The 25,832-nt window shown below is 41.2% G+C and overlaps 2 protein-coding genes across 3 annotated transcripts in view; one reads left to right on the top strand and one right to left on the bottom strand.

Moving 5' to 3' along the window:
* The first annotated feature begins 1,438 nt into the window (after positions 1-1,438).
* On the top strand, positions 1,439-3,094 carry Rps27 (ribosomal protein S27). The gene is made up of 4 exons (XM_003475561.5): positions 1,439-1,571; positions 1,866-1,974; positions 2,310-2,420; positions 3,009-3,094. Exons 1-4 carry the CDS (start codon positions 1,566-1,568, stop codon positions 3,035-3,037), a joined length of 255 nt encoding a protein of 84 aa, XP_003475609.1. The 5' UTR covers positions 1,439-1,565; the 3' UTR covers positions 3,038-3,094.
* Positions 3,095-3,230: 136 nt separating this feature from the next.
* Nup210l (nucleoporin 210 like) overlaps positions 3,231-25,832 on the bottom strand; it is a 128,019-nt gene continuing 105,417 nt past the window's right edge. Inside the window, exons 32-40 of one of the 2 annotated variants that reach the window (XM_063250482.1) lie at positions 23,106-23,323; positions 17,113-17,249; positions 14,166-14,292; positions 13,382-13,531; positions 11,929-12,179; positions 10,003-10,198; positions 5,224-5,325; positions 4,507-4,581; positions 3,231-3,461 (exon numbers count right to left, since the gene is read on the bottom strand). In XM_063250482.1, the coding sequence (XP_063106552.1) occupies positions 3,361-3,461; positions 4,507-4,581; positions 5,224-5,325; positions 10,003-10,198; positions 11,929-12,179; positions 13,382-13,531; positions 14,166-14,292; positions 17,113-17,249; positions 23,106-23,323 (1,357 nt within the window). In that variant the 3' untranslated portion in view covers positions 3,231-3,360. The remainder of the gene's footprint in view (positions 3,462-4,506; positions 4,582-5,223; positions 5,326-10,002; positions 10,199-11,928; positions 12,180-13,381; positions 13,532-14,165; positions 14,293-17,112; positions 17,250-23,105; positions 23,324-25,832) is intronic. The other variant, XM_063250480.1, reaches the window with a different exon arrangement.

Here is a 25,832-nt window from a genome sequence, read left to right as displayed (position 1 = left end):
AGGTCAACCTGGGCTACATAGCAAGAGAGATAGTTTCAAAACAACAGAAAGAGTAGGGCGTTGTAGAATATACCAGGTAATCCCAGCCCAGCTCATGGGAGGCTGAGGCAGGAGGATCCTCAGAAGTTCCAGGCCAGTCTGGGGTACATAGTGAGTTTAAGTATAGCTTACACTGCACAATGATACCCTGACTCAAAACAAAACCAGTAAGTATCAAACTCAGAGTTGTAAAGATTAGCATATGTAAAGCAATAAAACAATGCACATGAGAAGTACTACATAGGTCTTTCATTTTATTTCAATTCAGAGGGAAAGGATGAAAAAACACATGATAAACTTTAACACTGGAGCCTATGGATGGAGCTCTAATTACAGGACCTGGGTTCTATCCTCAATAAGGTAAGACAAAAGAAAACAAAACAAAATAAAACAGCACTACCTGGGGTTGGTTGGGTGCCTTATAAGAACTTTTAAAAAAATACGCTCAGAACTATTAGATACGGGCAAATTAAATCGATTGAAAATAGTAAAAAAACAAAATAGTGAAATGTATTGGTAATGGAAAATGAAGCCAGGCACGGCTGCGCACACCTGTAATCTTCTCTGGTAGCTGAGGAAGGAGAATCGCAAGTTCATTGGTGGTCAAGTGGGGCAATTTAGCCAAAGCCTGACTCAAAAGTTCAATAAAGCCGGGCGTGGTGGCGCACGTCTGTAATCCCAGCACTCAGGAGGCTGAGGCAGGAGGATCGTTGTGAGTTCGAGACCAGCCTGGGCTACAAAGTGAGCTCAAGGCCAACCTGAATTGCACGAGACTGTGTCTCAAAAAGACAAAAAAAAAAAAAAAAAAAAAAGTTCAATAAAAAGAGCTGGAGAATAGAACTTTGTGGTAGAGCATCCTTGGGTTTGATCCCAGTGCTGCAAAAATAAATTCTAGATATAGCTTGTCTTCCCAGTATTTTCCTCATCCATTCTTGTTAGGTTCCAGCCATCAAAAGATAGTAGGAGTGGGATGTGAACGCTAATGCCTGTAATCCCAGCACTCAGGAAGGCTGAGGCAGGAGGGTCACCGTAAAATTGGCGGCCAGCCTGGGCTACAAAATGAGTTCAAAGCCAGCCTGGTAACGAGATCCATCCCAAGCAAAAAGTGTAGCAGGAAATATTTATTTATTTACGATTTTTTAAATTCAGGATTTTTTTGCCATGTAGTTCAGGCTAGCCTTGAACTCCCCAGGTGGCCCAGGCTATATGTGCGGTGATCCTCTTGCTTCAGTCCACGCTTGGTAGGCAGGAAATGTGAAAATATTCATTCAATCTCTTTACAGTGAATAATCGCTGAACTCAAATAACAGAGCGAATTCTCCCAACATGGAGTCACATATGAGACAGGGTTCTCAGCGACCTCCTAGAAATGGCAGTCCCTGACGCTCCACAGCCGACTGACAGGAGCAGGACCTTCCCAATATGGCGACTTAAACACGAGTGCGTCATTTCCGGAAGAGCGCCCAATATAAGGCGCAGGATTTCCGCCTTCGCTCCTTTCCGGCGGTGACGACCACTGCGAGAATATGCCTGTGAGTCCCTTCGGCCGGGTTACGGCGGAGCGCTCGCTCCTCTGTCCGCACGCGCCCCTCACGCTGCTCTCAGACCGTAGCAGGTCCTCATTTTCCCTTCGTGCGTGCGTACTAGGACCTTAACGGGAGCGCAGCGGCCGCGGGTCCCCGCGGAGACTGGTGCGCAGCGGAGCTAAGATGGCGGGCCTGCGCAGACGTGCGGGGCGATTCACCCGGGTGTGGGTCAGCCGGGCTGCTTTCGGCGTGCTGTTTTGCGCTGTTCTTTTCTAACTCTCTCCCTTTTGGCCCCCGTAGCTCGCAAAAGACCTCCTTCATCCCTCTCCGGAGGAGGAGAAGAGGAAGCACAAGAAGAAGCGCCTGGTGCAGAGCCCCAATTCCTACTTCATGGACGTGAAATGCCCAGGTGAGCCGAGCCCCGGACTGCGACCCCGGCAGACTGCGTGTCCGCTGGCAGGTCGTGTCCGCTGCCCACTTACTTGCATCCCATTTTCTTAGTCTGTGAAAGGATCGCTGTTGCCAGTTTGCCTAAAATTCCCATTAAAAAACTGGTAAAATTTTTCGTGGTAGGAGTGCTTGAATTGAGAGGTCACCCGTGAAAGAAAATACACTCCTGCGATATGATCGGCTAAGTAGCCCAGATGGTAGTCCCAATTTCAGCCCTTTTGCCACCCGAAGTGCTGAGAGCACGACGTGTGTCACCGTAGGCTACTGATGTGTTGCTTTATTGTTTCCCACCAGGTTGCTATAAAATCACCACGGTCTTCAGCCATGCACAGACGGTAGTTCTGTGTGTTGGCTGCTCCACTGTCCTTTGCCAGCCTACAGGAGGAAAAGCAAGGCTCACAGAAGGTAAGTGGCATAATCAGTGTTGTGGGTTTTGCTTTTGTATCTTGAGTGATCCTGTGTAATGTGAAGAAAAGAAAAATTACTGGGCATGGTGGTACATGCCTGTAATTGCAGAATTGAGGCAGGATTGTTTGGGGCCAACCTGAACTGCATGCACAGTGAGACTGAGGTAAAACAAACTCTCACCTCTTAAATGCATCAATAGATCAGAAGAACAAGACTGCTTCCTGACAGTTATTTACATGTTTTATCCATGTTCTACTGTGAAACTAGAAAATGCTTTTGAGATCATGTGTAACCTTTCAGTTTTGTTTTTTTAACAATAAATACAAGTTTACTGATGTAAAACTTTGAGACTGCTTTGTAAAGGGTTGGATTTCATGGATTTAAAGCATTACTAGAAACCATGAACTAATTTCACAGCTCTGAGTCTAAAGCAGGGATTGATGGGTTCTGGTAAAAGGGTGTCATAGAAGCTGACTTGAAGCTAATAATGGAATGAGAGGTACTAGCTGAGAAGTTCTCTGGGAGTGGGGCAGTGGGCAGGGCAGAGAGGGTGGTGTCAGATAACATTCAGTTATTTTCTTCTAGGATGTTCCTTCAGGAGGAAGCAGCACTAACAGTACCCTGAATCAAGATGAAAGGGAAGCCATCCCAATAAACACATTTTGGATATATCCTGTTTGCTGTCTTGTTTAACTAATAGAAAGTTTATGCCTCCGGTATTCAGGGGCAACCAGAAGAATGAATAGTCAGTGGGGAAGTAAATAGTTTAACCTCTGTTTTTATAGTAATAAGAACTGACATTTACAACACGGTCTAACACCACTTTTATTAAAACAGCTTAAAACTTTTTTGAGAGCCTTGTTTTGGAGGCTTAGTGTGGAGAACAAGGCTGGAAATCTTCATTCCCTGGCAGTTCAGGGCACTCATCCGTGCTAGGTTAGTTCCTTGTACTCCATACCCAGCGTGCAAGCTGATTCCGGGGTACTGAGGCTTGTGGGCTGCAGAAGGGAGAGGGAGAGTTTGTGGAGGTGTAAAGACCTACAAGAAGAAGGAAAGGAGTTGTTTGAAGAATTTAAGTTAAACACGGCTGACAGCTGCTTAAAGTGAGATGATTTTTTTTTTTTAAACAGTGTAACTGAATGCCATACAGTGACTTGAGTTGTTTTTAGATACATCTTTCCCCATGTCATTTAGAGGATCTTTAAGCCATTTGGGCACACGCCTGCACAACACTTCAGTAAAATCGGTCTTCCAGCAAGAAAACACCGAAGAGTAAAGGCCAACACAACTAGGTATAGTGAAAATATGCTTCAGATAGTTGTTTCTGAGGTAAAGGTACCACATCCTTGTTCAGTTAAGGAAACCATCCATCCTTGTAACATAGGGTGATTTATTTTTAAGTAGGGCCTAGAATACTTAGGCTCTCATGAGGTGCCCAGTGGTAGAACTACATCCCCAGCTCATGCCATGGTTTCATAGGGAACAGATTGCAGCAACTTGGGTTCTTTCCTGTTGGTTCTTACAAAGTGCGCTTCTCAGGGGCTGGGATTTAGCTCAGTGGCATAAGTGCCTGCCTTGTAATCAGGCAGTCGTGAGTTCGATCTCCCTGTTACCGATGAAAAAGACAAAAAAAAAAAACAGTGCGCTTCTCTGGGTGAGGTGGGCTGGTGCTTCAGCAGCACCTGCATACCTTTTTCTTTGGCTTTTTCTGATTTTCCTTGACATGTTTCAGGAAGCTATCCCAACAGTGTTTAATGTGCTCAGTAAACACATTAATCCGCTTGGCAAGAATCTTGCCCTTGTTTATAACAATGGTCAAAGCATGCTGGGTAGGTAACACTGAAGACACTTCCATTTTGCTATGGTAACATTTGTGTGGTGGTCCTTTTTAAACTACTCATTCCCTTCCTTAGCTCCTTTTGTAGATTCCCATGTATGCAACCAAAAAACAATTCCACTTTTTTTTGGTGGGGGGGGCCTCTGTTTTCTAAAGAAAAACACGAATTTCTCTCTTTGTGTTTGTCATTTTGGCAAATTGCTGAAAGATGGCAGTTCTGGCCAAAAAGAGACAGTGGTTCTTTACCTGGCTGTGGTGTCCTTACAGTTGGTACATAAACAACTGGAACAGTCTGTATCTTGTTCAGGAAAGCATTATATGCTAGAAGGAAGAGATGTTAACAGGGTTATATGATAATGGAAGAAGGCTTTCATGATAGTCAAGTATTGATATGAAGAGTAATACCAGTGAAGAACAATTATAATTTTATAACAAATGTTACACTATTACAAATTTTTTAATTTAACCTACTTAAGTATCTTTTCAACATTCCACTAAAGATGGGAGAATGCATGTGAAGAGGGTAGTGATGTGTGTGTTCTATTACTCAGGTCATTTCTAGCCATGAATTGGAGCAAAAGTAGCTTTTGATTAAGTTTCTTGTGTAGTTCAAGCTGGCCTTGGGTTGGTAGTCTCTTGACTCAGTGACCTGAGTGCTAGCCTTACAGGCATGTAATACCATGCCTGGCCAAAAGTAGCTTTTTTTGGTATTAGAGATAAATTCAGGACCTCGTGCTTGCCAGGCAGGTACTTTGTTGCTAAACTAAATCCCCAGCCCTATTTTGAGTGATTTCCATTTGAGTTGTGTCTGTTTGCACATCAGATTATTGCTTCTGGGTAGTAAATTGAGAATTTTTAATCTAGGTAATTGGGCTAGGAAGGTTTACTGAGGTATTCATTTTCATCCCTACTTGGTTTGTGACATAGTCAAAGTCCACAGTGCTGAATATAAGGACGCCTTACCTAGAAAGATGAAAGCTGTGGATGCCAACACCACAAAGAAAGTAAAGAACATCTGGTAAGAACCAATCAGTCTCTTGAAGACATCAGAATCTTCCCGTTTATCTGTACATGAACCATAACAGGACAGTGGTTATTTTTATTTTTTGGTGTTTGAGACAGGGTCTTGCTGTGTAGTCCAGGCTGGCCTCAAATTTCTGACAATCCTGTCTCAGCCTCTCAATTGCTGGGACTACAGTGTGTACCACTGTACCCAGCTACAGTGGTTAATAAGGGCATAGGCTATCTTTGAAAGTGTCAATCATAAAAGTACCTAGCAGCAATACTTTAAACCCACAGTTGGTTTTTTTTGAGACAGGGTCTCACTATATCGCCCACTCTGGTCTTGAACTGGTGGTGATACTGCTGCTTCAGCCTCCCAGGTGCTGCAATTAGCAGGCAATATACACCCTGCTTGGCTAAAATCTTAAAATATTTAAACCTGTTAGTCCTCTCAGGTTACGAAGGTTGCTTGTCATCTTAAAATGAATATATATCCCTTATGTTTTTTTTGCGGGGGAGGTAGGTTTTGAGGGTCTGTTGAGTTCAGGATGGTTTCAAATTCAAATTGATCCTCTGCCTCAGTCTTGTGTACCTTAATAGCCCCATTGACAAGTTTCCCCTTCACCAAATTTGTGAGTGTATATTCACTTCATAATTCTAATCACTTTAATTTGAAACTTTAGATTACCAGTGGTCTCTTGATTTAGCCACCCCTTGCCCTACTCAGGGTGTCATTTCTAGCAAGTGTTCCATTTGCAACTAATTTTAATAAAATTTTATACTTGAACATTCAGCATCTGCATTTGGTTATTTCAGGTTCTTCAGTACTTAATCTGTTCTACCAAATGACCTCAATTTTAGGCTTTCTTTTAGTAATTTGGTACATCCTCATAACTATTTGGTGACCTGTACCCTCTGGGTTCCCAGCCAGGTTTACTTTTACCATGATCTATCGTGCTCTATGCAAACTGTTTCGCTGAAGAATTTGAGATTTTATACTGAACTAACTCCTGTCTTCCCAACCTGGCCACGTGTTGGTGTTTTTTTATTTTTTTGAGACAAGGTCTTGCTGTGTAGTTTATGCTGGCCTTGAACTCACTGTGTAACCCAGGCTGGCCCTCAATTTACAGCAATCTTCTGCCTCTGCCTCAGCCTCCACTATCATGCTGGGCTGTACTGATGGTTTCATACAAGGTCTCAGTGTATGGTTTCGGCTAGCCCCAAACTGCAGCAATCCTGCCATTAGTATGTGCCATGATGCCTTGCTGGTCCTTTCAGTTTTTGTTTTTCTTTTTTTAGTTTTTTGAGATGGTCTCACTGTGTATTCAGACTAATTTTGAACTCTCTATGGTGTCCAGTGTGGCCTCAAACTCGCAGGTACTGGAATTATAGTTGTATGCCACCACATCCAACTTGGTCCTGTGTTAAATCTGATTTTTCTGTGCACTATGGAGAATGCCTGATAGGTATCAATAAGTATTCAGGTGCTATGTGGATTCAGTTTCCAGTCTGGTTGGGTATTTGAATCTAGCTGCTCCCACCTTTCAAGGCTGCACTGTTCCCACTGGTCCTTTTTATCCCCAAGACAAATGTCAGGCAGTTTGAATGCCAACAGTTGTTTTTCATCAGAATAGTGTGGAAAGCACAGCCAGGTATAGTGCAACCTGTGATCCCACCGAGGTAGGAAGACCTTCAAAGGAAAGGCCAGTCTTGAGCCATTTAGTCAGACAAGACCCTGTCTCAAAAAGGCCGGAGCTCCCTGGGTGCGGTGGTGAACTACTGTAATCCCAGCTACTCAGGAGTCTGAGGCAAGAGGATCACAAATTCTAGGCTGGCCTAACCAATTCAGTAGCTACATCTCCAAATAAAATTTTATTTATTTTTTAAAATTTTATTTAAGGAGAAAAAAAACCAAAAAGGGTACAAGTTATACAGAATTTCAGAAAAAATAAACAGAAATCACTAGTTAATTACATATTGTCATCTTAGAAATAGTTGTTTAAGTTATAAAATTAAAGCATATAGAGGGGACTTTCAAACAGTGAGACTGCAAGCAGTTTTGTTCAATGATCCAACAAAACTCAGTAATATGGTTATCTATGTTATACACTTAAGTATATATGCAGTTCTATCCTTTAGAGCACTTTCTTTTCCTTTCTTTTGTACAATGACAATTACACATTTTGGGTTTTATTATTCCCACAGTTCTTATTACTTTTTTTTTTGAAGAAAGTAAAACCAAATGTGACATAACAGGACAGAGTCAGTCAAATCAAAAGGATGGACATAATACATAATGTAAGAACAAAACACAAGGCGATCAACAATGGTTACCATAATGCCTTTTGTTATCTTAAAAAGAATCGCCTATATCATCAGTTATAATAAAATTGAACAATTCAGTGTGACCTAACATGGTAAAAAAAAAAAAATTGAACAAAACAGTAAAGAATAAGACCAATAAAACCAAAACATTGGAGACATTAGAGGACTTCAAAAGAAGATAATAGTCAACCAAAATGGGCGTCATAATGAATCTTATTGTCTTCATAGTTGTTGCCTATACTTTCGAACTTGGTACTATCAAGCATAACAGAATAGAAGAAAATCAGTCAAAACAAGGTGGTGAGAGCAATACAGGGTTTCAAATCAAGTTAATAGGAAATCAAAGTGGGTTACTATAATATATCCTGCTATTTATTTATTTATTTTTTCCTTAACAAATAAAATTTTAAAAAGGGTTAGGAACATAGCTCTGGCTTCCAGCCCCAGTATTCTACAATGTGAGAACAAATATTCCTAGGTGAGCATGGTGGTATAAACTGGTAATCCTAGCACTCTGGGAGGCTGAGACAGGATTGAGAGTTTGAGCCCAATTTGAACCTGTCTCAAAAAATGGGTTGGGGCTGGGTATGGTGGCACCTGCCTGTAATCCCAGCACTCAGGAGGCCAGCCTGAGGTAAATAAGTTCAAGGCTACCCTGAACCACATAGGGAGACCCTGTCTCAAAAAAAAAAAAAAAAAAAAAAAAAAAAGAAGTGACAGCCTGAAGGCCCTGGATTCAATCCCCAGTACCTGAATAAGCAAGTTGGCTTCAGTGTGTATAAATGTGTGACTCTTCCTGCAGAGTTCTGAGAATTGAAACAGAGCTAGTAAATGTGTTCAGGGTGTTCATTAGTACATATCAGCTACTCACAAAAGCATCAAAATCCTTTCCCATTAGATACACTAAGGTTCTGCCCAATTGATTCCCCATATTTATTTCCTTTGAAAGGCTGAGTAGACACAGTATAAGCAGGGTGGTCCTCTGGTTTTCCTAAGACTTCTGTGATTTAGGTTCTCATCCTGATCTAACTTGGCCTCATTTCTAAACTGGTTAGTGCCTAGAATCTGGACTTGGCAAAACTAAGTCTTGTAGTGTTATGCTTGTCCACTGCCTCAAATAAAGAGTTCGACTGAATACAGCCCTGCCTGGCCCCTCTCCTCTTGTCCCTTCTTGTTCCATTTTGGCATGTGTTCCAGGCTGGCCTTGAATGTACTATGTAACCCAGACTGGCCTGATACTTGTGATCCTTCTGCTTCAGCCTCCCAAGTGCTAGGGTTATAGATGTGTGCCGCCACATCTGGCTTTTTTATTTCAATAGGGCCTTTTAAAAAAATAGAGAGAGGGTCTTGATGTGTAGCCTCGGCTGGCCTCAAACTTCCAGTTCCCTCCTTCCAAGTGCTAGTGATACCATATGCATTGTCAAAGAATGAAGTCACAAGCTGAGTTGGTGGCAACTGCCTATAATGCCAGCATTTGGGAAGCTGAGGAAGAATTGCTGTAATTTTGAGGTCTGCCTGAAAGACCTACAAAGCAAGAGTGAGACCCTGTCTTTAAAAAAAAAGTTTCTGATTTACTCATAAGCTAACTAAATAAACACTTTCCTACACTGGGATTACAGGTAAGAGCAGCACTTTTCCTGAGCTGATCAATACTTTTGAAGAAAATAAAATACTTATTTAGAAATTCTGTAGAGGGTAAATAGTTACAAAGGTGACACTTATTAAAAAAAATTTTTTTTTGAGACAGAGTTTCACTATGCAGTTCAGACTGGCCTTGAACTCACTCTGTAGTCCAGGCTGGCCTTGAATTTGTAGCAATCTTCCTGCCTCAGCATCCAAATTCTGAGATTACAGGGGTGTGCCACCATGCCCTGGTATTTTTTTTGGTTTGTGTGGAATTTTTTTTTTTTTTCTTTTTGAGACAGCATCTTGCTGTGTAGTTTAGGCAGGACATGAACTCACTATAAAGCCCACACGCCTCAAACTCACGGGGATCCTTTTGCCTCAGCCTTGTAAGTGCCAAGATTACAGAGATTAACCACTACGTTTGGCTAAATTATTTAAAAGTATAGGCCAGGTGTGGTGGCACACACTGTAATCTCAGCACTTGGAAGGCTGAGACAGGAGGATTGCTGTGAATTTGAGGCCAGGCTGAGCTACGAAGTGAGTTCAAGGCCAGCCTGAACTGCACTGCGAATCTCTATCAAAAAGTCAAAAAAGTGTAAAATTTAGGTAGTAATAGGAAAGCTACCTAAGGGTTCTACTTGGCATATACTTGCAAGATAGATTTATAGTTGGCTACTTTGAGCAGTTTTGGTCAAATGGCTAAATGTTTCCCATTGACAAAATGTGAATAACACATCCTATCTCTTTTCCCCTTCCAGTTAAAACGAAAAGTTCCCAGTGCTCACTCACCAGCATTAGATTTACCTCTCAAAGCTCTCACCATCACAGTCTCACTCTGACTAGTGAGTGCGCAGGAGATGTTAATGAAGACAGGAGAGGCCATCTGCTGGAAGGCAGAGAAATTGGCCACCAGGACAGGGAAGGTTGCCAGGCCGGGGGAGTGCCGGGGATGAGAGACCACCAAAACTGGGGTGCTAGGGAGGACCTACAAGAGAAAATTGTGTTCCAGTCTCCAAACACACAGGAATTGTCAAGATCTAGAGTTCTAGACAGCCAGTAGACACCAAGTCACTGACTTTTTCACTTTCGAGGTATTGAAGGGTCAGGAGAAAACCAGCTGTGAGACTAAAACAGACTTCATGGGCAAGCAAAGTGATAGACACTTCTCAGAAGGAGTTGTACAAATGATCGATAAATACTTGAAAAAAATTAGAGATATCTAAGTTGAAACAGTATTGAGATACCATCTTACTCCAGAAAGAATGGCTATCATCAAGAAATCAAATGCTGGAGAGGCTGTGGGGAAAAAGCTCTTGTACACTGCTGGTGGGTAAACTAGTACGACCACTATGGTGATGAGGATGGGGATTCCTCAAAAAACGAAAACCAGAAATTTCATCCAACCCAGATATTCCCTTTACTGCTACCACATCTGTGTGTGTGTGTGTGTATTTTTATTTTTTAAGACAAGGTTTCACTATGTATCCCAGGCTGGCCTAAAACAGCAATCTTCTTGTGCTAGCCCCCCGAATTCGGGGATGACAGGTATGTGCCACCATGCCTGGCTCCCCAAAAGATTTAAAATATATTATATTACAGAGATACATGGATATGTATGTTTATAGCAGCACAATTCATAATAACTAAATCTTAGGAAGCAGCCTGTTAGTAAACAAATTTAAATATATATATATTCACACTATTTCATAAAGGATGAACTTGAGGCATTTGAAGATGAATAGATACATCTGCAGATCATAATATTAAGTGGAATAAATTAGACCACAAATTTAAATATCACATGGTTTCTCTTATATGAGAAAGATTGGCATAGTGGTGCATGCCTATAATCCCAGCATTTGGGAGGCTGAGGAAGGAGGATCACTGAATTTGAGGTCAGTCTAGATTACATACTGAGTTCAAGGCCATTTTATGGTTTTTTTTTTTTTTTTTTTGTCTTTTATGGATACCAGGGATCAAACTCACGACTGCCTGCTTGCAAGGCAGGCGCTTATGCCGCTGAGCTAAATCCCCAGCCCCTCAAGGCCATTTTAAATTAAAAAAAAAAAAAAAAGATGGGGAGGGAAGGAAGAGGAAACAGATTTTTAAAAAAAGATAAAATAGGGGCTGGAGATTTAGCTCAGCGGCATGAGCGCCTGCCTTGTAATCAGGCAGTCGTGAGTTCGATCCCCGGTACCGATAAAAAGGAAAAAGACAAAAAAAAAAATTAAAAAAAAAAAAAAAAAAAGATAAAATAGAAATAGAATTTTTTCAAATGGGAATAGGAGGAGAAGGGGCCACAAATAATGTGCTATATACATTTACCAACTCCATATGAAAAATGTTATCATGTATTGCAAATATACTAATAAAAATACATAATAAACTGGGTGTAGTGGTGCACACCTATAATCCCAGGAGATAGGCAAGAGAATTGCCACGACGGAGTGAGAACTTTCTCAAAAAACAACTATAAAAAAATACCAAAAGACTTCAGATAAATTCTATAGGTTCTTTTAAAGAGATGAAGAAACTCATGACCTAGATTTTTAATTTTGTCTGGCACTGTGAAGGGACATGTTTTTATCATTTAGCAATTTCTTATACCGATTTTTAGCAGATCATCCAGAAAACTTACTTTACTTTAGGAATGAGGGTGAAAAATCTTTTTCTAATCTAGTCTTCTTTACCATTTTGGTTCTGACATTAACATACCTGTAGGTTCTCAAGAACTCTGTCCACTCCCTGTACTCTAATCACACCAGTGTCTAGTTTGTGGCCAAGGAGCAGTTCTGACTGGTTGATGTAGAATGCAGGGGTGAAAGGAATAAGGATTCTCTGCATCCCGAACTTGGTGCTGTCGCTGAGCAGCGTGGCCCATCCATACACCGAGGTGTCGGCCACACTGAGGGCTTGGAGCAACTCCTCTGACTGCGGTCTTACCTTGATGAGGCAAACATAAACCCCTGGAAAAGAGAAGCTGTAGGCAGGTCCAGAGGTTCCAAGAAGTGAAGTGAATTAGGATAGGAAGGAAAATTGGCGATGTGTGAACTCGGAGAAAGTGTGAACCAGCTTTGAGTTCAGAGTGGCAGCATACTATTGACTACCACAGGGAGAGAAAAGCATCCCCGGGAACTCAGTATGGAACTGGTCTACAGAGTTGTTACTGCTACGCCAGCCCGTCAGGGAAGGCTAACTAATGCAGGACAGGCTGGCGGTGAAAGACCAAGGATACAAAGTGAAGACAGATGCTGAGCACGGTTTAATAATTTCTTTATCAAGCTACCTCTTTTTTTTTTTTTTTTCAGGGCTAAGGATCAAATCCAGGGCTCCACTCATGTTGAATAAGTGTCTTATCACTAAGCTACCTCCTCAGCCCTTAAACTATTTCATTTCTTTTCTTTATGTTACTGGGGAGGAAATGCAGGCATTCTACTACTGAACTACGTCCCAGTGCTTTTAACTTGTCTTCTTGTGGCCTTGCAGTGTTGTCTGGACTGGTTGCCCAGGCTGGGCTTGAAATCACACATTTCTGCCTCAGCCTCTAGAGTAACTGGGATTATATGTGCTGCTGTGCCTGGTTATTACTCTTTTTTTTTGAGACAGGGATTCCACAGGCTGGCCTTTAACTCATTGCAATCCTCTCTTTCAAAATCCTATCTTAAAAAGACAAAAAACAAAACAAAAACAAACATTCAGTCAGGGTGGTGGTGCATACCTATAATTCCAGCATTTGGGAGGCATGAACATTACTGTGAGTTTGAGGCCAGCCTGAACTACATAAACTACATATAAGTCCCTGTCAAAAAAAAAAAAGTTGTGGGGGGGGAGCACTGGGGCTCAGTGCTAGAGTGCTTACCTAGCATTCATGAGGCCCTGGGTTCAAACCCACAAAACAAATGAACAAAAGCCAAACAGACAATCCAGACCCATACTGAGCAAATGGGGAATAACAGAAAATAAAACAACAAATTATAGTAGAAAACCACAGGTTGTCAGGAGGCATGTATTAAGTTTGTTAAATGGATTGAACAAGGTGTAGACTGAGTACGATTCCATGGTTATTTATCAGACAAAACTGGAAGTATACATACAATCCAATGAGAAATTGACAGTAGTATGAATGGTAAAGCAGAAGGGAAAACTTTATTCAACTGGTGGACCCTACCTTTCTCCACACTGAAATCTGAACGGATGTGGAAGACTTTACTTGCTGGAATGTTTAGCAGAGTATTACTGAACTGTACATGGCACATCACAAGGGTCTCTGGAGAAAGGACTTGTGTAATGGCCAAGATCTGATTTTGGGTACAAGAGCCTAAAAAACAGAAAAGCAGTAAATGACTGTTCTTAAGAATTTCTAAAAGGAGAGACCACTATATGCAGAAAAACATGCAAGCTGAGTGTGGTGGTGCACACCTGTAATCTCAGCACTCTGGGAATCTGAGGCAGGAGAATTGCAAATTTTAGCACAGCTAGGGCAACTCAGCAATTTACCAAGATCTTATCTCAGAGTAAAAATATAAAGATGATTGAAGCTGTAACTCAGTGTGAAGAGTCAGCGTTCAATCCCTACAACCACCAAAAAATCAGAAGCAATGAGAATATTTAATCCAGGCTGGGATTGCAGTTCAGGGGTAGAATGATTTACATGTGCAAATCCCTGTTTCATCCCAGTACTACCACACAGACACACACAAACACACATGCATGAAGCCTCACACGCCTCCATGATTTATTTGTTATGATGGAGTCAATTTAGAAATAAAACAAGCCATACATGGTGTTGTACACCTGCAATTCCAGCTACTCAGAGGCTAGGCAAGAAGATCACAGGTTTAAGGTCAGCCTGGGAAACAGAGCAAGAAAAAGGAAAGGAAGCCTAGCATGGAAGAGAATTCAGGGAAGATGGGAAAGGGACACAACTGCCCAGACCCACAGCAAGTCCTTGCCTTTCATGTTGACATCATTTCTGCCAGTCGTGATGAAGAGTTTGAAGACAGTTGAGTTGGGGCTATTGGTGAGAGAAGTCTTGAGGTCATATGTGAATGTTAATCTTGACGATGCCTTGACTGTCACCTGTCACCAACCAAAGGAAAGCTGTCTCTGTGCTCCAGAGAAGACCTGGTTCCCTTCCTTTCTACCCTTCATAATTTATTTAACCAAAAACAATCTTTCACACAAATACAACCTGACTTTTTAGTAATTACATCTCTGAGAACCACAAAACTTGTTTTCCTTTGAAAAGAAACTTTTTTTTTTTGAGATAGGTTTTACTATGTAGTACACAGGCTGGTGTTGAACTCACTGTGTGGCTGAGGCTGCCCTTGACCTTGCGGTGATCCTCCTGCCTCAGCCTGAAAAGAAAATGTTTCATCTAGAAAGAAATTTTTGTTCAGTCATACCTTCCCGTTGAGGTAGAAGATTAAGGCTTGGCAAACACTGGCTGGGGACATAGGTATGGCCTGTTGACCACAAGATCTTGGATGCAGAACATTCCCAGAGCCCTGACCATGGACTTCGCCCGAGAACTGCAGCAGGTCTTCAGTAGGATGGCCTGGACAGGACCGCAGCCTGAGGTGGAGATTTCAGCACCGCCTCTCAGGACCCCTAAGTAGAAGTTCTGTTGGTTTCCTTGAGATATGGATAGCTTAGAAGGATACATCCATGCCACAGAAGTTTTGTTGTCATAACTTTCTGTGATAGCCTGTGCTGTGTTTCCTAGACACAGCGTGTGTTTTTATCTTTGCTCTCTCTTTTCTAGTTATTCAGTCCAGACTTGCTCTATAGAGCTACTTTCTTTTTTTTGGAGACAGGGTCTCTCTATGCAGTTCAGGCTGGCCTTGGGCTCGCAATGATCCTCCTGCCTCAGCCCTGTGGTCACCATGCCCGGCTAGAGCTACTTTCTTCACTGTTCATTTTTGCTTTCTTGAATAAACTTTACCACTACTTTTTGCTTGTTTTGTTCAATTCTTTATTTGAGGTGAGAAGAATCTGGAATCCAACTCCAGGAAGAGACAAGCTATCTAAAACTTGGTGACATTAAGTCACCAAGTCACTTCTTAGAAACAAGCTACCAGATAACACTATGACTCCCTATTTTAAACTTCCTGAAACCCAGCACAATGGCACACACCTGCAGGGCAATTCAGTAAGGCCCTGTCTCAAAAAAAAAAAAAAAAAAAAAAAGTGCTGGGGATGTGGACGTGGTAGAATATCCCTCAGTTCCAGTCCCAGTAGCAGGAGGGGGAAAAAAAGTCACTGAAAATAATTTTAACTTTCTTTTTTTATTTTTTTTTCTAGTTTTTGAGACAGGATCTTACTGCATAGTTGGGACTGGCTTGAACTCACTATATAACACAAGCTGGCCTTGAACTTATGGCGATCCTTTTGCCTCAGTTTCTCAAGTGGACCACCATGCTTGGCCATTTTTTTTTTTAATTTCCAAGAACTGTGAGTTGGTGTGGTACACACCTGTCATCTCAGCATTTGGCATGCTGAGACAGAAGGATCACAAGGCCAGCCCCAATTACACAGTGAGACCCTGCCTCAAAAAAAACTAAAACTTTAAAATCCAGTTTAAGTGGTGGAAAAATAATTTACTGTGGTGGCACATACCTGTAATCCAACATTTAGGAGGCTGAGGCAGGAGGATTGCCTTGAGTTCAAGGCCAGCCTGGAATACATAGCAAAATTTTGTCTCAATAAAAAGAAGAAGGTATTTCCCTACTAGCACTCACTAGAGCCTGTTATGTGCCAGATGTGCTGGCCTCTGGAAATACAAAGATGAAAAAGAAAAGTACCTTCAGTGAGCCTGTGAAGATTAAAAATGATAAAATGTATAGAGATATAAAATTTAAAAAAGTCAAGGAAGGTGGTACACTGCGATAATCCATACTCTTGGGAGGCTAAAGCAGGAAGATTACTGAGTTCAAGGCCAATTTGCATCACATACTGAGTTTAAAGCTGTTCTAAACTTTTTAAAAACTGTTCTAAATCAGACCGTGTCTTAAATACAAAAACAAAGCCAGGCATGGTGGTACACATCTGTAAGCCAAGCACTAAGGAGCCTGAGGTAGGAGGATCACTACAAGTTCAAGGCCATCATGGACTACATAGGTAGTTCAAGGCCAGGTAGGAAGACTCTGTCTCAAGAAAAAAACCAAACCAGCCAGGTGTGATGGTGTATGCCTGTAATCCCAGCACTCAGGAGGCTGAGGCAAAAGGATTGCTTAAGTTGAGGCCAACCTGGGCTACCAAGTGTGTTCAAGGCCAGCCTGAACTGTATAAGAAGACCTTATCTCAAAAAAAAAAAAAAGTAAAAACAAAAAAAATCAACAACCAACCAAACAAAAAAAATCTCCCAAAAATCAAAAAAACCCTCAACATTCCACAAGGTTAATAATGCCTGCTTTCCTCCCAATACTGTCTTCATTTGGCTTCTAGGACACTTTCCACTTCACCGTTTTCTTTTCTTTTCTTCTCCCCTCCCCTCCCCTCCCCTCCCCTCCCCCCTCCTCTCTCTCTGAGACAGGCTACATATTCCAAGCTTGCCTTGAACTCACTTTGTATTCTAGGCTGGCCTCCAACCCATGGTGATCCTCCAGCTGCAGCCTCCTGAGTGCTAGAGTTACAGGCATGCACCACCACACCCAGCTCTCCTTTTATTTTTAACTTACTAGCACATGTTTATAATATAATAAAGGCTACTTTCATTATATCTGGCACATGTATGTGATCTCTTAAATCAGAAATCTTTCTTCTGGTAAAGAATCGTGAACACTGTGTTCTGATGAACTTCCTGTGTGGCTTGTACTTGTGAGGTGCATCTCTCTTTAGGGTATTTTCTGTATGGAAACAGCCACTCCAGGCTCTTGGCCCCACTATAATCAGAGTTACCTCTCGATATGTTTTCACTACTCCTGGGATGTCATGAAAAATCACTGTGGTTCCGGGACTCCTGGCCACTCCAACACCAGTGACAATATCTGTCTGTAGAATATTGTCATCAGAAATCATCCATATTCCAGGTTCACCTAGAAAAAGTCAAAAGAAAGTACCTAGCTGCAATCTTCATACCACACATCTACCTTTGCCATATGTACATATTTTTAATTATTATTTTTTTTTTTGAGACAGGGTCTCATTGTGTAGCCCAGGTTGGTAGACTGGAACTCACAGTGAACCTCCTGCCTCAGCCTCCTGAGTGGTGGGATTATATGCATGTACCACCGCACCTAGCTCATTTTGCCCTTATTTAAACTCCAAATAAGCAGAACACACAAGACCATTCTGACCTCATAAAGCAACTACTTCTTTCCAAGAAGAGCACATAACTTTGAGGATAAGTGGTTTCTGAATGGAAGTTTTTCCTTAAAATACCATAACAGCAAAATAAAGACCTACCAGTGGACTTCCAGAATGACAAGAAGGGCTACTCAGAGAACATAACACTTTTCCTTAGGAAAAAGAAAAACTCTTTTACATACTAGGACACCTTCCTGATTAAGCTGTTAGATTTGGTATAAGGATGAATATGCTTTAGCTACAGATTCTTGCCAACCGGAAAGTGATAACTGGCAGCAGAAGGATTTACTTATTTTGTCCTCAAGCTCAAGGTGGCAAACAAATGCAAAAGATTAGGTTAGATTGATTACTAATTACTGATTACCAATCAGGGCATCCTTAATAATGAATGCTTGCAAGTTGATTGTTATAGAATTGAGGAATCTGATCTTAGGCAAATAGAGACACTTTTATATCATGTCCAAAATACGTAACTGTAAAATCAGGCCCAGCACTATATTTCAGCACTTTACCCATAATTCCCAGAAGAGTTTGTAAGCCAAAGCCACACAACACCTGACCATACTTGTCAGGATGACGGTAATGTGCATGGTGGGCTAGCTGCAAGTCCAGAGTTCACGTGTCCAAGCCAAAGACTGATTCACTATGGTTTTTCTGAATGCAATAGTACTTCTTAGAACAGAGTACTTGATTGATCAAGAATACAGTGTAGACCAGTAGAGGCAAAATCTATTATAGGGATGATACATTAGGAGTTAGCCCTTCAGATGTGGTCCACAGCACGGCATATTCAAAATTGGTTCCTATAATTAAATCTCTATTGCCCTTTTCTTTCTTTCTTTTTTCTTTTTTTTGGTACTGAGGATTGAACTCATGACCTTGCACTTGCCAGGCAGGCGCTTACACTGCTGAGCTAAATCCCCAGCCTCCTTTATTACCCTTTTCTTCCTTCAGGTTAGCAGTTACTGTACTTCAGAAAGCTGGCACTGTAATCCATTATATGATACACACTGTATGACACAGGCTATGTGTAAAGTTTGCCCTTGTTAAGTATACTGGCTGGCATCTGATTGGCTGACTACCAAGAGAAGGGTCCATCAAACTGAGAATTACCAGTTAACAAATAAACACTCCAAAGTGTCTTATTCCTCAGAAGAGTCCTCAGACATTAGATAATTTGGGAATAAATATTCTAAAGGATTAATTGCTTTCAAGGATGTCCAGGAAGATGGTGGAATGGTAAGCGGCAGAGAAAGGGCCTCTCTGAGAGTTGCATTCTGGACACTGAAGTGTAGCAACTCAAGGAAGAGAAGGAGGAAAGTGGGTCCCCTGGATCCAGGAAGGATCTGAAGTAAGAACTGAATCCTATGGAGAGAGTGAGGAGAGAAACTCCAGGGAAGAAGGAGGAGGCAGCAGAGAAGCTTTCTTCCTGAATCGGAACTCTGCATGGGAGGAGTGGTTCAAGCCTGTGGACACAGAGCGACTGGGGGCAACACCAGAAGCCTCAACGGAGAAATGCAGCAATAGAAGGAAACAGTGTACGTGGAGGACAGCACTAGTTGGGGGTGACTGCAGCAGGACTGGACATCCCGAGGGAGAGGATGATTGGTTGGCGCCATCTTGGGAAAGGGCCAATTGTGTTCAGCATTCAGAACAATGCTGGGTTCATCTAGTGGCTCCCAGCGCTGAGTTCAAGCCCCCAGAAGTTACGCTGACAGCAGCAGACTGAACAGGTCTGGTACCAGCCTCACAGCCAGAAATCAGGCTGAACTTCCAGGGAAACAAGGGTGCAGGCTCACGGAGATTATGCACCACCCTGCCACACAGCTCCTGCTGGCCTGCCTGGTATAAATCAGCATGGCTCTGGAGCCTGACTCCATTCATTGTCTGGCAATGACAGCAGAAACAAACGGAAAGTAGACATCTTTTTCTCTCTTTCTTTCTCTTTTCTTGTGTTACTCTGTTTTGTTTTTTTTCTCTTTCATTATTTGATCTGGTTTGTACATGAGAGTGAACATGGTTTCTAGTTTCTTCATGGTTGTTCTGTTTTGTATTTTGTTTTATTTCTTCCTTCTCTCTTTTGCACCAGTTTCCCAAAGTTTATGTGACCCTCCTTTGTCCTCTAGCCTTGCTTCTAATTTCTTCCTCTTCTATTTCTCTATTTTTTCCTCTAACCCCTTTAAATTTTTTCCCTTGAGGGTAAAATTGGCATATTTACTGCATACAATTTTCTGTTTTGAGCCAGGTGTGGTGGCGCACTCTATAATCCCACTACACAGGAGGCTGAGGCAGGATGATTGTTGCAAATTCGAGACTAGCCTGGGCTACAAATTGAGCCTGAGGCTAACCTAAACTGCATAGTGAGATGCTGTCTCAAAAAGACCAAAAATATTTTTTTTCTTTTTTGCTTTAGATTTTATTATATCACCACAAATCTAGTTCATGTGGTTAAAGGTGGCAAATTAATGGTTACCTCTATTTGTCATCTTTCTTTTTTTTGATACTAGAGATCAAACTCATGACCTTGCACTGTCCAGGCAGGTGCTTGTGCCACTGAGCTAAATCCCTGGCCTCCATTTGTAATTTTCTAAATTGTGTTTCATGGTATTGCTATTGCTGATTTTTACCACTTTAGCCAAAGTGACATCATGGTTCTAACTAGCTGTTTTTCCTGGTATACCAAGACTCATATTGCCTAAAGGTCATAGAAAATATTGTAGACCAGTGCCAAAGAACCAGGGGCTGGGCTAAGCAGGCAGCAACTTCTCAACCCCAACAAATTGAAGAGATAGGACCTTGCAACAAACTCAAAACCCAATTAGCAGGGCTGGGAATTTAGCTCAGTGGCATAAGTGCCTGCCTTGCAAGCAGACAGTCGTGAGTTCAGTCCCCGGTATCGATTAAAAGGAAGAAGACCAAAAAAAACCAAAAAAAACAATTAGCCATGATCAAAAACAAATTCTACAGCCAGTCATATCATAATCAAGATTCCAGAACTTCAACACAAGAATAGAATATTAAAAGCTGTTAATGAAAAGAAACAAATAGCCTATAAAGGAAGGCCCATTAGAATCACAGTTGACTTCTCAGCACAAACTTTCAAGTCAAGGAGAGCTTGAAGTATTTCAAATTCTAATGGAAAACAACTTGCAACCCAGATTGATGTTCCCTAAAAAACTATCTTTCAAAATTGATGTATAAATAAGATACTTGCATGATAAATAACACCTGAGGAACAATCTGATTGAAACCATCTATGACAAACCAACAGCCAACACCATACTAAATGGACAAAAACTGAAAGCTTTCACTTTAAAATCAGGAACAAGGCAAGGATGTCCACTGTCACCACTGTTATTCAATATAGTTCTGGAAACTTTAGCCAGAGCAATTAGACAAGAGAAAGAAATAAAATGAATAGCAATGGAAGAAGGAAAGGAAATAGCAAAGGAAGAAGTTAAATTATCATTATTTGAGATAATATGATACTCTACATAGAAGACCCCAAAAATGCCACCAAGACTTCTAGATTATATATATATATATATATATAGTCTTTTTTGAGACGGGGTCTCGCTATGCAGTTCAGGCTGGCCTTGAGCTCACTTTGCAGTCTGCTGGTCTCGAACTCGCAACAATCCTCCCACCTCAAGCCTCCTGAGTGCTCGGATTACAGGTGTGAGCCACCATGCCCAGCAAGACTTCTAGATTTAATAAGCAAATTTAGTAGTATAGCTGGATACAAAGTCAGCATTCAAAATCAATAGCATTCCTGAATATGAATAACAACCTCATTGAGAGAGAAATTAGGGAGATAACACCTTTCATAATAGCATCTAAAAACATAAAACATTCATGAATCAGTCTAACAAAGGACGTAAAAGACCTCTACACTGAAAACTACAGTACTCTAAAAAAGGATATTGAAGAGGGTATCAGAAAATGGAAAGATGTCCCTTGTTCTTAAGTAGGAAGGACTAATACAGTAAAAATGGCCATACTTCCAAAATTGTTATAAAGATTTAATGCAATTTCAGTTAAAATTGCAGTTTCATATCTCACAGAATTAGAGAAAATAATCCTTAAATTCATTTGGAAACAGAAGAGACCTAAAATCGCAAAGGCAATTCTGGACAATAAAGGCAAGGTAGGGGGCATCATAACCCCTGACTTGAAATTATGCTATAAAGCTACTGTGATAGAAACAGCACTGTGTTAGCAATAAAACAAACCCAAGGGCCAATGGAACACAGCAGAAGATGCAGGAATAACTCCAGACACACTAAGCCACCTTATCTTTGACAAAGGTACCAAACACCTTCACTGGAAGATAGACTTCTTAATAAAGGGTGCTGGAAAAACTGGCTTTGCACATCTGAAGAATAAAAGTGGACCTATGTATTTCACCCTTCATCAAACTAAAGTTAAAATGGATTAAAGATCTAAATACTAAAATGGAAACATTAAATCTGCTGGAAAATAGAATAGGTAGAACTGTTGAAGACATTGGTGTAGGCAAAGAATTTATGAACAAAACCTTGATCACACAGGAACTATTACAAAAAATCAACAACTAGAATTTCATCTTATTAAATAGCTTTTTCCTCCCCCACCTTAAAAGGATTTTTCACAGCAAGAGAAAAAACTTTTCACCAACAGAGTGAAGAAACAATCCTCAGTGTGAGAAAAAAATGTTTGCCACCTGTTCCTCAGACAAAGAATTACTGTCAAGAACATCTGAAGAACTTAAAAAAAAATTAGACTCCCTTAAATTAAAGACCTAATTAAAAAATGGGCATCTGCAATGAGTAGATACTTCCCAGATTAAAAAACAGAAACTGCAAATAAATGCATGAAAAAATGTTCAGCATCATTAGTTATTCAAGAAATGCAAATCAGAACAACTCTGAGATTCTCACTCAAGAAAAAATTACTATTATCAAGAAATCAACCAATAACAAAGGTTGGTGGGACTGTGGGAACTTCTTCACTGTTGGTCAGAGTATAGACTGGTGAAACCACTGTGGAAAAAAAATCAGTGTGAAGATTCCTCAAAAAAATAATACTAGAGGTCCCATTTGACCCAGCTATTCTCCTTGGTATCTTCCCAAAAAATTAAAAGCACCATACCATGGCAATATATACACACACCCATGTTTATAGCAGCACAACTTAAAATAGCAAAATCTTAGTAACAGACCAAATACCCACCAACTGGTAAATGGATAAAGAAGATTTAAAAAAAAAAAAAAAAAGGAATACTACTCTACCATAAAGAAGGATAAGCTTGAGACCATCTTAGGTAAACGGATGCACCTTGAGATCATACTCTTAAGTGAAATAAATCAGACAAACATGTAAATACCGCATTGCTTCCCTGGTATAATGAACTGAAAGTATAAGGACCAAAATATGTATTAGGTGTGTGAAATTGGAAGAAAATATTCACATGGGGAGGGGAATAAGAGTGGGAAAAGAAAGAAGGCAAAAATTTTAAAAAGTGAGAAAAGAAGGAAAAAGGATTAGTTGCTTTCAAATCCTCAGAACGTTTCAGTTGTGGGTAAGAAAAGGGAAGGTATACAAACCCTGCTGGCTGACAAGATGCGTGCTAAAGCAGATGACATCTCCAACAAAGGTCAGCGTGGTGTCTGGCTCGATGGCATACTCCACAGCCACAGGGATGTAATCGGCCATGCCCGGATGCTGCTGGTCCCAGAGCCCCACAAGTGTCACTCCTCTGCTCATGGCCTGGGCCGTGTAAGTATAGTTCCTACTCCCTGGTCCAATAAGCAGCAAGTCGTCTCTGAAAGTAGATATGAAAGGCAGAAATCTCTGAAAAGCATGGCTACAGATGAAGCTCCATGGCAGAATGCTTGCTTAGCACCAACAAGTCCTTGTGTTTGATTCCCAGGACCACATACATACAAATCTCTAAAAACAGATAATTGATAGGACATCGTTCTTTTAAAGGGCAGGGGAGAGACCCTAATACAGCGTAATCTTTTCAACATCTCAAAAGCTCAGAAGGAATTCTTCAACTAAGAGTAGGCAACTAACTATAGGCCCAGGATTAGTCCTGTAGTTTCATATGCACAGTACTCACTCAATTTTTTTTCTTTCTTTCCTGTGTGTGTATGTGGGTGGGTGGGGAGCACTGGGGGTTGAACCCAGACCTCTGCAGCACTGAGCTACTATCCCAGCCCTTTTTATTTTTTCTTGTGAGACAATCTCATTATGTCACTGTGTTACTCAGGCTGGGCTGGAACTTGCAATCCTCCTGCTTCAGCCTGCCAGAATGCTGCAATTATAGGTATGTGATTATTGGTATATGCTATCATGTCTGGCTTCCAGTGCTTTTTAATTTTGTAATGATATATATATATATTTTTAAACCCTCCCCCCAATGATATATTTTTGTTGTTGTTGTTCCTGGGGATTGAATCCAGAGTCTTCACACTGAGCTATATACTCAATATCCTCAGTTTCCTACTTTTGTTTTTATTTTGGACCCAGGGCCTTGTGCATGCTAGATTCTAGGCAAGGACTGCAGCACTGAGCTGCATCCCAGCCTATGGATTTGTTCTGTTTTGTTTTGAGACAGGGTTTCTCTGTAGTTCAGGCTGACTTGGAACTCCAGTAGATCCTTGCCTCAGCCTCCTGGGTGCTGGGATTACAGGCCATTATGCCCAGCTGTTTGTTTGAGTCAGTGTCTTGCTAGGTACTGCAGACTATAGGCATGCGTTGCTATGCCCGAGCCTCAACCCTTTCTGTAGAAATTTAAATTCAACTCATTAAGTGATTTGACATGTGTGCATATTATGTGTATCTATGTGTATACTGGGGATTCAATCAGAGGATCTTAACCATTAACCTATATCTTCTTTTATTTTTAATTTTGAGACTGGGTCTAAGTTTGCCAGCATAGTCTTGCAGTCCCCCAGGTATGCACCACTACACCTGGTTTCCAGTAAGCCTTTTGTCTCTTGGTGTTTCTGTTTGTGATGGGTTCCGCCCATGTGCAGTTCTTACAGGTTCAGGGTGATGCCTCCCTAAAGTGGACAGCGTCTCCCTTCACCCTGACTTCTGTGTTCTTGCAAACCTGAAAATTCAACTCTGCTTTTCCCACGTGCCATCATTCTTCCAATCGGCTGTCAATGCGCCATTCTGCCAGCCCTTCCCACTCCACCCCTGTCAAACTGAATAAAAGCTCCCAGTTCCTTTGTTTGCCCTGAGGGCACCTTGTACTCTACTATAGCCCTCCCACTCCTGCAATAAAGGCCTTTTCCTTTGTTTCATTTCTCTGCTGTTGCTTTTCTACTGCCTAAGGAAAAACCTATCAGTTTGCTTGTTTTGTTTATAACTTTATATCTAAAGTTATAATCATCCTGCCTCAGCCTCCCAAGTACCCCTCTACTCTGATGAGAACAACAGAGGTGAGTTTTCAACATTAAGGCTTTAAAATTGTTTCTCCAATAAAGCTTTTTTAATACAGCTTTACCACTGTATTTACAGCTGGCATGATGGTGCATGCCTGTAATCCTAGCATTCAGGAGTGAGAGGCAAGAAAGTTGCTATGAGCTGGAGGCCAGTCTGGACTACTTGGTGTGTTTGAGGCCAGCCTAAACTATATTAAAGATCCTATCACCAAAACCCAAAGCACTCAAAACCAAAACAAGCAAAAAAAAAACCCCAAAAGAAAAAAAATTATTCTATTTAGTTTGTTTTTTTTTTCTATGAATTAAGCCTTGACAGATTCAAAATCTACCAAAATCCATCTTTCTTTCTTTCTTTCTTTCTTGTTGTCACTGTTGTTTGTTTTTTGAGACAGGGTCTACCATGTAGTTCAGACCAGTCTTGCACTCACTCACTCACTATGAAGCCCAGGCTGCTTCAGATCCCAAGTGCTGAGATTACATGTGTGTGCCACCATGCCCAGTTGAAATTTTTATTGATAACTAGACCATTCTTTTTTTTTTCTTTTTATCAGTACCCGGGATCTAACTCACGACCACATGCTTGCAAGGCAGGCGCTTATGCCGCTGAGCTAAATCCCCAACCCCTAGACCATTCTTTAAACCTGATCTTTTATATTGTATTATTTTACTTTTTATATGATACTGGGAATCAAACTCAGGGCTTATGCATACTAGGCAAATGCTCTGCCACTGAGCTATATCCCCAGCCTGATTATTTTTTTGGTACTAGGGATCAAATTCATGATCTTGCACTTTCCAGGCAGGTGCTATGCTGCTGAGCTATATCCCCAGCTCTTTTTTTTTTTTTTTTTTGGGTCTTTTTAAGATTGAGTTTTG

This window comes from Cavia porcellus, unplaced genomic scaffold, assembly GCF_034190915.1.
Source record: "Cavia porcellus strain 051 isolate PalLab524CR breed Dunkin Hartley unplaced genomic scaffold, mCavPor4.1 scaffold_6, whole genome shotgun sequence".
Classification (NCBI taxonomy): domain Eukaryota; kingdom Metazoa; phylum Chordata; class Mammalia; order Rodentia; family Caviidae; genus Cavia; species Cavia porcellus.
This window is presented reverse-complemented; position numbering and strand designations above follow the sequence as displayed.

Excerpts from the sequence above, each read along its gene's own strand:
- Rps27 (XM_003475561.5), top strand. Across the intron at positions 1,975-2,309 it reads CATGGACGTGAAATGCCCAG|GTTGCTATAAAATCACCACG; the intron begins GTGAGCCGAGCC and ends GTTTCCCACCAG. Across the intron at positions 2,421-3,008 it reads AAAAGCAAGGCTCACAGAAG|GATGTTCCTTCAGGAGGAAG; the intron begins GTAAGTGGCATA and ends ATTTTCTTCTAG.